We start from the raw sequence: 11,710 nt of genomic DNA on the forward strand, positions 1-11,710 counted from the left end.
TTTGTATTCGTATTATGACCACAGTGCACTGTTTTCCATATGAAAGCCCAAACCCAGATTAAACATTCATGTTTTTTCCAGAGCGGCACAATAACAGCTCAAAGGCATAGTGATACCCGTGATGAGTCAACCCAAAATATGAGCATCACTCCCCAGTGTAACCAGATGGGTCCCAGGCAGTCAGTGCTGCATTGTGAATGGGGCTTACAAAGTCTGCTGGAGGCCCTCCTGCTATTAATAATGAATGTGTGTGGCGAGACAGCGCTGTGGGTCAGTGGCTGGAGACTGTAGAGGTTGTTTACCATGTAGCAGGTCTGAGGCCCTGTCATTAGTGGCCCAGCAGGTTTTTATACCCAGAGAGGGTTTAAGATAATTTACTTTGCCCAGAATCTGTCCGTGTGAGATAAGCCCTTTTTTGTATGGAGATCTATGAGAGAGTGTCAAATTTTGTGAGGCTTATTTGATCGAATAGAAGTTTAGTAATGTTCAGGCTGTTACAAATGTACTGATATAAGTGGAGGTACGTGGCATTCTGGCAACTTTGAGAAAAACAACTTAGTTGTGCCTGTTGTTCATCTGCCCTCTCATTGGCTAGAATGACCTAATAAGACTCTTAAGGGAACGTTCTCTAAAGTTGTGGGAACATTTAGTGTTAGCTGGGTCTAGCCAATCAGATCAGACGAAACAAACTCCCTATTCTGTCACTGAACAAAAAGCTGAAGACAGTTTTGGCTCAGATTCAAACCAATTAAACAGTCTTAAACAATACATCCCACAGCCATTGGAGGCATAGAGGTTAAAGGGTGTACTATTCTGTCATTACAGTCACTAGTTAGTGGAACAATTTAAAGAAGCGAGACTTCAGAGGGAACATAACCCTCAGACATTCAGCTATCAGGTCTCTCTGAGATATGTTAGGTAAGTGGAGGGAATGACTATATAAGGCACGGTGTACAGCTGTGTGCGCACGTGCCTAAGTGTGTGTACTGTGGTCAGAGCCTCAGAGGAGTCTAGTCAGCAGGTGAAGCTCATGCCTGATTGGATACAGGGGTAACGACTTAATGAGATGAAGCATGTACACAAAACACAGTTCCAGGGCATGTTCTTCCTGTTATGCGAAACATTTAAAGTAAAACAAATCTATTGACAAAAAAAGAAATACCCCACAGAGTGAAAAATATTTGTCAGTCACATTTTACGTTTGACTGCCTAATAAAATAAATACTGTTATTTTATAGTGTTGTGGTTAAAAAGGTTGGCTGTGAAAAATCATGCATTTTTATCATGAGTAGACAGACTGTGATTTGGCTGCACTGCAAAATATTTCCTGCCCATGTCAGCTCATCTGTGAGAAAACCACACACAGACACATAATCACAGCCCCTTGTAGTGTGAATGGTTCCATTAGACATCAAGGCCATCTAGTGGCCATTTTGATGATGTATCAACTTGTAAATATGTTACAAGGCAGCAATAATATTGTAACAAAAAAATGTAACAGAGCTACATTTACCTCATATTGCATGTTTGATTCCCATGGAAAATGATTGTGATAAGCTACTGTCATTGTTAGATTACATGAAACATTATTGTGATAAACCTCTGTCATTGTTAGATTACATGAGACGTTGGGTGCCCTACAGTACAGCGTGATGTCATTATGCGCTGTGTGTCTTCTGTGCCAATTTTTATTTAATATTCTATCTAGAATTTCATGTGGCTCCTGTTTCCTAGGCTTTCTCCTGAGAACACCAGTGGACATGTTCTGCTTGTGAACTGAGCTGCTACTCTGAGAACACTGCTGTGTGAATTGGATATTCTGTCATGGACTAGTGCAGCTTGGCATCATTTCTATGGTGGCCAGTGCATTTAGGTTGTTGAACATTGTTTACATAACCATGTGTACAGTAGCTACAACCTTTTTACCACTGTTAACTGATAAAGCGCTCTCTGTCATCTTCAGATTCAACCATATCAATATTTTTTATTGCAGTCAGTGACGTGTCTTATTGCACTTTTATGGTCTAGTTGTATGAACTCAAAATGTCCCCTTTTATTGCTACATTGCAATTTGTATAGAGAAAGGCAATCTTTTAAAAATGTTAAATAAAAGTGATTCACCTGAAACAGGAAAACTTAGCAATAAAAAAAAATATGAATATTGAAAAGATCTACCGTAGGTGGAAGTCTGGTTCTAGTTCAACCAAGCTTGAGGGAAGAAAGAGGGCCAGAATGTTCATGCTCTGACTGACCTAGTGTGTGTGTGTGTGCAGCTTCATGGAGACTGAGCAGATGCAGAAAGCTGAGACCTGCAGGAGTTGTTTAGCACACCTCAGACAGACAGACGCTCACACGCCTGCTTTCTGTGTACAACCAGACTGTGGCAGACTACACACAGGTCTAAAGATGTCAGACAGCTGGTAGGCTACTGTGTCTGAATGCCAGCCAGGTCAGTCACATAGTTCCATGACATGTATTTAAGAGTCCATATGCATTTATACTGTGTATTGTAAAACAAACCCAATGGTGGAGACCATATGGGCTTACGGACATTTTATGGGGATAGAAAAGGGGAAAAGAAAAGGGGGAAACCTAGTCAGTATTACAACTGAATGCCTTCAACAGAAATGTGTCTTCCACATTTATTTCAACCGCTCTGAATCAGAGAGGTGCAGGGGGCTGCCTTAATCGACATCCACGTCTTTGGCACCCGGGGAACAGTGGGTTAAGTGCCTTGCTCAGGAGCAGAATGACAGATTTTTACCTTGTCAGCTCGGGGATTCGATCCAGCAGATACACAGTATACAGGCAATTCCCAGACCCAATGAATAGTGCTTACCTCAAAGGGATAGGAATGCACTGTAGATACAGCCCATGTTCCTTAGTAACCAGGTACCAAAACCCAGGCTATATAATCACACAGATGACACTAACTTTTGTCCAAGAGATTTCAAAGAGTAAAGACATTATTAACTTTTTTCATCTGATTCTAGGTACGTTTAGATGTACATTTAGACAAACTGGTACAAAAATGTTGGTTTGTTAGTAGGCTGTGGTGGCCATCTGTAAGTCAGACTTTTTTTAAGGATATGTATTTTATTGGATTTTCTCACACAAAAAAGTCACACGTTCTTATAACAGGATTACAGCAGTAGTTGGACAGGCATAACAATTTCGTAAACAATGTTAAGTTGTTAGACAGCTGTGCATTGGTGTTGATATAAAAACATGTTCTATATCTAAACTGATGCTAATGAGATGTGTTTACACAGGCAGCCCAACTCCAATCAGTCTGCTGTCCTTCAACACCCATGATCTAAATGGCTCCGGAGTCTTCTGGAGTTTATTGACCCGGGTCACCTGACAGTGACCTTGGCTAACTTGGCACCGTTCGTTATATAAGTCTATGGTTTGCACCTTGGCTCTGTATCACAATGAGTTCTTCTTTCAGGTGGGAACTAAGGAGAAGATGGTGGCCGCTGTGCTCACCTCGTTCTGTTTCACCACAACTGATGACCAACTTCTGCAGCTGGGACAACCGAGATCCAGCAACCCATCAGGCAAGAATAACTCTCTCAAATGGATTAACTCAGTCTGCAATTACTTGCGATTGCAAATATATAACACTTTCACTTAAATTGCTCCAAGACTATATCTCACATTTTCACGCAGGAAAGTCAATGCACTGGTGGTCGGTCTTGACAAAGCAGGAAAAACATCCACTGTCAGTGAATTAAATACACACCAATAGAAATATAACACGGTTATCTGGGTTGTCTGACATAAATTGTTCTGTCTCTGTCTGCAGTGCCCCCGATGGATGAGGGGTTAGACTCGTGGGTGTGTCCGGATGGAGCTGAGAGTGGAGAACTTCCTGGTCAGCCTGCTTGACATCGGTGGGGCCCCGGAGGTGCGGGGGTCCTGGGGGGATCTCTATGGGGAGGTCCATGGGTTCATCTTTGTGGTGAACTCCAGTGACCAGCAGAGTATTAAAGAGGTCCAGGAGTATCTGACAGACCTGCTGAAGCAGCATAAAGTGGTGGGAAAACCACAACTGTTGGAAGGGCTACTTCTTATATCAAGTTTGAATTAATGTAAACAGAATATTTGATCAATGCCAAAATAAAAGTTACAGCTGATTTTATAACTTTGTTATACAAGGTTCTATGAGGTGTATAGAACCCATGAGGTGACAGACGATCTATATTACCTAAACCCATTAAAACCTCAGTGTGACCATTTACAGTGGGCAAGGATGGACAGCAGCGAAGCTGATTAGTGCTTTCAATGTAGTTTTTCCTTTTTTGAACCAACTGATGAAATGTTTTGCTCTGTTGTTGTGTTGTAGGCTGGCCAGAAAGCAGGACAAGATGAACGCCCTGCTGGGGATTGAGATAATTGAGATCCTGTCTCTGGAGAGACTGGTGAACCAGAGCCGCTGTCTGTGCCACATTGTGAGTCTAGTCCTCGTACACACAACTCTCCACACAACTAGACAGAGAGACAGACAGCCAATCAGCTAGCCAGCCATCCAGCTAGCCAATCAGAGATACAGATTATGTTAATTATGTACAGGAGACCGATAGATACATAGACAGACACAAATCCATAGATTTGATTGTGTTGTGCTTTTCTGCTCAAGAAGCCCTGCTCAGCCTTCATGGACCAGCTGAGGTGGACAGACAGAAGACGCTGTGGGGTCTTTGCTGGCTGCTGCATGCCGTCAATCTGGATTACCCAGAACTCTGTTCTTTCATAATCAGGAACATCAGGGACAGGAGACCTCTGGCACCAGATGAGGGACAACCGTGGGAAGATGGAGAGGCTGCAGCAAGCCCAAAGATGAAAGGTAAGAGAGAGACTATAACTCTGTGCCTTCAGTTAGACTCCTAGAAAAGCATCTGTCTTGGTCAATGTGTAGAGATTGCAGTGACAGAATATGTATCCATGAACTATTTCAAAGACATTGCTTAGCTACGTTAGCGAAAGCATTGTGGCATTGATATTTTTTCATGTAAAATGTTGTCTCTGTGTAGGATACGTGGCAGCAAAAATAACCTTGATAAAGTACAACGCCTTCAAGAAAAGGACCAAAGGCCCAGACCCCCTTCCTACAACCCATTTGAGACATTGACAGTTTTAGTTGCAGATCCATTTGATCTTGATAAGATTCCTATAGTTTCAGTACAGTAAAGGTGTTATGTGTGAACTGATACACATTTTGTATTTTAGGATAATATGAAGAAAAAGAAGGGAGGCCTGCCCTGCCTGCAAACCCTCCACAACCTCGTTCTATTACCTCATATCTTACATTTATGGATTACAACTGGAGTTTCCATCAGCTTTTGAAGGACAATTTAAAAAGACCTGACAGCACATTTTTCTTAGTAGCAACTGTGTAGGAATTACAAAGCCAATACACCTCTGAGAAATGTGTGTTTATTTTATGTTACCAAAATATGTTATATGTGAGTGTCAATATTTATTTATTAGTGGTTATTTAATTATCTGTAGTAAAAGTAAACAATTGTTTACAAACATGATCAATGTACGGACAAACTATTTCAATTCCTTGTAAATATACATAGAGTTGATCTGTTTATATTGCAATTTTGATGGAAAGTAAGACTTGATTTTATAAAGTTTCTTAGCCCCTTTGTTATATTATATGTTATATGTTATATGTTGCTCGCTTCGAGGCAAGCAACACTGAGGCATGCATGAGAGCATCAGCTGTTCCCGACGACTGTGTGATCATGCTCTCTGAAGCTGACGTGAGTAAGACCTTTGAACAGGTCAACATACACAAGACGGATTACCAAGACGTGTGCTCCAGGCATGTGCTGACCAACTGGCAGGTGTCTTCACTGACATTTTCAACATGTCCCTGATTGAGTCTGTAATACCAACATGTTTCAAACAGACCACCATAGTCCCTGTGCCCAAGAACACAAAGGCAACCTGCCTAAATGACTACAGATCCGTAGCACTCACGTTCATCGGGCCAGCAGCATACCACCCTGCATACCACTGCTGGCTTGCTTCTGAAGCTAAGCAAGGTTGGTCTTGGTCAGTTCCTGGATGGGAGACCAGATGCTGCTGGAAGTTGTGTTGGAGGGCCAGTAGGAGGCACTCTTTCCTCTGGTCTAAAAAAAATAAAAAATTTTTTTTTTAAATATCCCAATGCCCCAGGGCAGTGATTGGGGACATTGCCCTGTGTTGGGTGCCGTCTTTCGGATGGGACGTTAAACGGGTGTCCTGACTCTCTGAGGTCATTAAAGATCCCATGGCACTTATCGTAAGAGTAGGGGTGTTAACCCCGGTGTCCTGGCTAAATTCCCAATCTGGCCATCAAACCATCACGGTCACCTAATAATCCCCAGTTTACAATTGGCTCATTCATCCCCCTCCTCTCCCCTGTAACTATTCCCCAGGTCGTTGCTGCAAATGAGAATGTGTTCTCAGTCAACTTACCTGGTAAAATAACAGATAAAATTAAAATAGCCATGAAGTGCTTTGAAAGGATGGTAATGGCTCACATCAACACCAGAATCCCTAGACCCACTCCAATTTGCATACCGCCCAAACAGATCCACAGTTGATGCAATCTCTATTGAACTCCACACTGCCCTTTCCCACCTGGACAAAAGGAACACTTATGTGAGAATGCTATTCATTGACTACAGCTCAGCGTTCAACACCATAGTACCCTAAAAGCTCATCACTAAGCTAAGGATTCTGGGACTAAACACCTCCCTCTGCAACTGGATCCTGGACTTCCTGACGGGCCACCCCCAGGTGGTGATGGGTAGGTAGCAACACATCTGCCACGCTGATCCTCCTGTACTCCCTGTTCACCCACGTCTGCATGGCCAGGCACGACTCCAACACCATTATTAAGTTTGCAGATGACACAACAGTGGTAGGCCTAATCACCGACAATGATGAGACAGCCTATAGGGAGGAGGTCAGAGACCCGGCCGGGTTGTGCCAGAATAACAACCTATCCCTCAACGTAACCAAGACTAAGGAGATGATTGTGGACGACAGGAAAAGGTCGACCGAGCACGCCCCCATTCTCATCAATGGGGCTGCAGTGGAGCAGGTTGAGAGCTTCAAGTTCCTTGGTGTCCGTATCAACAACAAACTAGAATGGTCCAAACACACCAAGACAGTTGTGAAGAGGGCACAACAAAGCCTATTCCCCCTCAGAAAACTAAAAAGATTTGGCATGGGTCCTGAGATCCTCAAAAGATTCTACAGCTGCAACATCGAGAGCATCCTGACCGGTTGCATCACTGCCTGGTACCGCAATTGCTCGGCCTCCGACCACAAGGCACTTCAGAGGGTAGTGCGTACGGCCCAGTACATCACTGGGGCAAAGCTGCCTGCCATCCAGGACCTCTACACCAGGCGGTGTCAGAGGAAAGCCCTAAAAATTGTCAAAGACCCCAGCTACCCCAGTCATAGACTGTTCTCTCTACTACCGCATGGCAGACGGTACTGGAGTGCCAAGTGTAGGACAAAAAGGCTTCTCAACAGTTTTTACCCCCAAGCCATAAGACTCCTGAACAGGTAATCAAATGACTACCCGGACTATTTGCATTGTGTGCCCCCCAACCCCTCTTTTATGCTGCTGCTCTCTGTTTATCATATATGCATAGTAACTTTAACTATACATTCATGTACATACTACCTCAATTGGGCCGAACAACCAGTGCTCCCACACATTGGCTAACCGGGCTATCTGCATTGTGTCCCACCCACCACCCTCCAACCCCTCTTTTACGCTACTGCTACTCTCTGTTCATCATATATGCATAGTCACTTTAACCATATCTACATGGACATACTACCTCGATCAGCCTGACTAACCAGTGTCTGTATGTAGCCTCGCTACTTTTATAGCCTCGCTACTGTATATAGCCTGTCTTTTTACTGTTGTTTTATTTCTTTACTTACCTATTGTTTACCTAATACCTTTTTTTGCAATATTAGTTAGAGCCTGTAAGTAAACATTTCACCTGTTGTATTCGGCGCATGTGAAAAATAAACTTTGATTTGATTTATTTGACTGTTGAAAACATTACCCACAGAAAAGAAAGTTTGTGAAAGGAAAATAGCATTATGAGATATTACAACACCAGGTCAATTTGAGGAAATAACAAGTACAAAATTGAACTGTACAATGGGCATGCTTCCTTCAAAGTTTACCATATGCCTTGAAGTATTCTCACTGTGCTTGTTCACTTTGAAGATGACAATGCTTCATTGCTTGACCTGGACTGCTCCCTGCAGTCCAAACAGTTTTAGGACAAGCTCCAAACTATTAGCCATACAGGTATGTTCCCATGTTTCCTATTTCACTACTAGGCTATTAGTATTATTTATGCATGCTAACTTTGATGTTACATTTTTGAGGATTTTTTTCTTCTTCTTGTTTGCCTATGACCAAATAATATTCAGATGACCTGATAATATTGCTTGGTATATGGGCCCCATAAATGGGCATTTGGACCCTGTGTACAAATTTCCTGTCGCCATTTTTGTCGCTTTTCTAGAAGCCCATCCCCCCTAGCATCTTCACAGGAAAGAATAGTCAGTGTTTCAGTGAATACACTGAATAGCGGCCGCGGAGAAACTAGCTTGGTGGTGAGACCGGGACATACAATACCGAAGATGGCTTCACCGAGGACGATAACCATTGTGGCCCTCTCTTTCGCTCTTGGTCTTTTTTTCGTCTTCATGGGCACCATAAAGCTCACACCAAGATTAAGCAAAGATGCTTATAGTGAGATGGTAAGTAAAACCTTTAGCGACCATAAACTGCAGCGAAAGCCATTGTTCTGCCAATACGGACGCATTCAAGCTCCAATAATGTGCTGTGCGCTGCTGACCCACATTTGTAAAAGATCATGAAATAAAATAGCCTATAATATCTAACTGATAAATAAGATTTGATTGTATGTATTGTTTCAATCGTGGGAATGAATTTACCCATGCAAGCAATTAAATGATGGAGCCTGCTGCGTTATTATAGCCGACAATACATTCTTTATTGAAGTATAATGATAGAAAAATATGACCTTTGTCTATTTTTCTGTGAAATATTTAATTAAATAAAAGATTACCTTTAGGCATAATTAAAATCGAAAGAATACAGTTTATTCGGCTACAAATACATAGGCCTGTTTATTTGAAATAGCGACTAGGCATATAACAGTAGGCCTACACGTTTGTCCAGTACTAGGCCTATTTTATGGGAAATTATCTGTTATTATTAGCCTAATATGACATTTTTTTAAATGTTTGAAGGTACATTTTTGCTATAGGCAATGGCGGCGCGATCGAGCAAATTCTGAGGTGCACCTGCCTGTTTTGTGTGGATATTGACTTTGCTTATTAGGCTACCAGCGATGTTAATGCTCATCTGTGCTCTGCTCCTCATCCATGTATGTTCTACTCAACATTCTTATTCCATGGCGAATAGGCCTAATAATTACATTTCAACGTTTTGGTTGATTTAGTATTTTAAGGAATATCAAAGACTGGTTTTGGTGGTGTTACTGCAGTAGGCCCACATCAGGCCCAAGCTCTTCCTTATTCCACATTTTCCATCCGATAGGAAAAAGGCATTTCGGTGATGGTTGTATATACTACTTACAGTTATAACTCTTAAAACTGTATAGGTTGACTATTTTGTTAAAATCAACAACAAAAAACGTATGTGTCAGTGTCAAGATTATAGACAAACTGGTTGGCCTAGACATGTCCCTATTGGCTCTGAATGTATTGTCTCATGAGGAACTGAAACTTCCTTAGAACAAATCTGAGAAATTATATACTGTAGTCTATAGTGCGCCACTAATAATAAATGAAATGACCTCTTTTGCATCTATAAAAATGAATGCTGAAATGTTCTCTCTCTTTTCAGAAACGGGCATACAAGAGCTATGCCAAGGCTTTGCCAGGTCTAAAGAAGATGGGCATCAGCTCGGTGCTGCTCCGTAAGATCATTGGCTCACTGGAGGTGGGCTGTGGTGTGGTTCTGACATTGGTGCCAGGGAGACCCAAGGATGTGGCTAACTTCCTGCTCTTGCTGGTCATGCTGGCTGTCCTCTTCTTCCATCAGTTAGTAGGAGACCCCCTGAAACGATATGCCCATGCTCTGGTCTTTGGTATTCTGCTCACCTGCCGACTGCTCATTGCCCGCCAGAGTGAGGACCGACCTGAGCGGGAGGAGAGCAGGGAAGAACATATCAATGCCCAGGAAAATAACAAAGTCAAGCAGTCCTAATCAGGTCCAACCATCCAGTCTGGGCAGAGTGACAGCAAAATGGAACCTTGTGCATTTCTTTGGATTGGAGCAATTCAGATTCAAAAGAAACACAGTCGCCACAAGGAGTGATATATCCCAGTCAACCACCCACCTGTCCCCTCTCCCACCCTTTTGGCTGACTGGTTATTGGTTTCACCTGCTTCCCTGCACTCTCATCCTAAAACTGATTTCCCCTTGTCCTGTATCCCAACCTTGACAGTGGACAATCATACTTGTGGCAACTGTAATCAGCTCAACTCTTTTGAAAAAATATACAACCTTTGTCTCACCTTTTTTCTCTTTCCCTCTCATTTTTATTTAGCATCTTTCAAAACAAAAAATACAGCATGCCTATGTTTTTAGTTAGTTTTTGGCACAAATACCAATTTGAGGGACTTTGTTGGCTTTGAGAATGCTGATGTTTTCCACTATTGAAGATTGGTACTTTTGTATTGATCTTAATTTTAGGTAGGAAGATAATGATATCTCTTGAATTCAATTGTTATTTTACAGTAATTAAGCATGGTTCATAATTAAATGGCTTAAAACAAACTCATAGCTTATCAGCACTGTCCAGAGATATATTGTAGTTGAACATTGACTCACATTTATTTAAATACATTATACAGTATCACATATTTCCACTGGTATTAGTAAAATAAGAATCATTTTTGTGAATTCGTATTAGTTTCGTCCAAGCTTTTTCCTGATGATTAGATTTTCTTGTAACTACTCTTAGGCATGACAATGTACCCCTTTTCCCGAAAGAAAAACCAAACTGTCAAATGGTCAAAAGTCTTTCACTCATCTCAAATTGATTAATCACTTTGTTGGACCCAACACTGTTGTTCAAGAACTCATGTGGAGGAGAGACCTATGGGAAGGCATTTTTCTAGCAATTATGTTGAAACATACATCTATGGTTGCTAGCCTAGTGCTCTCTATGTCTCTGGACCACAATCAATAGTCCAGCTGCTTTGTCAAATGACATATCCAATAAAGGACTTGATCTTTGTCTCTTAATAAAGGACTTTGTCTCTCTTCACATCCAATGACAATAAAGGCTTATGTTTATCTGTGAGTCTATTTTTCTCTGGGATTTTTAACACTATTCTGTTGAATTACTATGTTATAAAAGTATTCCTATGAGTATAACCATTACCACTGGGCTATTCTTGTAATAGAAATGTATTTGATTAATATATACGTGATGATACCTTCAGTGATGTTGAGTAGATAAAGGGGAAGTTTCTGTCAGATGAGCAGTTGTTCAGTTGGTCTTTAACATTCATAATGCTCCTCTAAAACAAAATTAGCTAAATAAAGATGTATGGGTGAGATCTCTAAGCTGTGTCCATTATGTATCTTTTTATTCAGTTAAAATGAGCAGTT

General features: G+C 41.6%; 3 protein-coding genes across 3 annotated transcripts; all 3 read left to right on the top strand.

Moving 5' to 3' along the window:
- Positions 1–3,808: 3,808 nt before the first annotated feature.
- LOC110504300 (uncharacterized) lies at positions 3,809–8,069 on the top strand. Its single transcript, XM_090219595.1, has 2 exons — positions 3,809–4,454; positions 4,643–8,069. Exon 2 carries the CDS (start codon positions 6,869–6,871, stop codon positions 7,577–7,579), a length of 711 nt encoding a protein of 236 aa, XP_090075721.1. The 5' UTR covers positions 3,809–4,454; positions 4,643–6,868; the 3' UTR covers positions 7,580–8,069.
- Positions 3,851–5,134, top strand: LOC149971605 (ADP-ribosylation factor-like protein 13B). The gene is made up of 5 exons (XM_090219278.1): positions 3,851–4,056; positions 4,349–4,454; positions 4,643–4,674; positions 4,764–4,849; positions 5,037–5,134. Exons 1-5 carry the CDS (start codon positions 3,851–3,853, stop codon positions 5,132–5,134), a joined length of 528 nt encoding a protein of 175 aa, XP_090075404.1.
- Positions 8,070–8,645: 576 nt separating the features above from the next.
- Positions 8,646–11,392, top strand: LOC110504934 (putative acetylcholine receptor chaperone). The gene is made up of 2 exons (XM_021583814.3): positions 8,646–8,799; positions 9,935–11,392. The coding sequence occupies exons 1-2, from the start codon at positions 8,680–8,682 to the stop codon at positions 10,295–10,297; spliced, it is 483 nt and encodes a 160-aa protein (XP_021439489.1). The 5' UTR covers positions 8,646–8,679; the 3' UTR covers positions 10,298–11,392.
- The last annotated feature ends 318 nt before the right edge of the window (positions 11,393–11,710 follow it).

The sequence above is a fragment of the Oncorhynchus mykiss genome, chromosome 25 (genome assembly GCF_057628025.1).
Source record: "Oncorhynchus mykiss isolate SJ-2025 chromosome 25, ASM5762802v1, whole genome shotgun sequence".
Classification (NCBI taxonomy): Eukaryota; Metazoa; Chordata; class Actinopteri; order Salmoniformes; family Salmonidae; genus Oncorhynchus; species Oncorhynchus mykiss.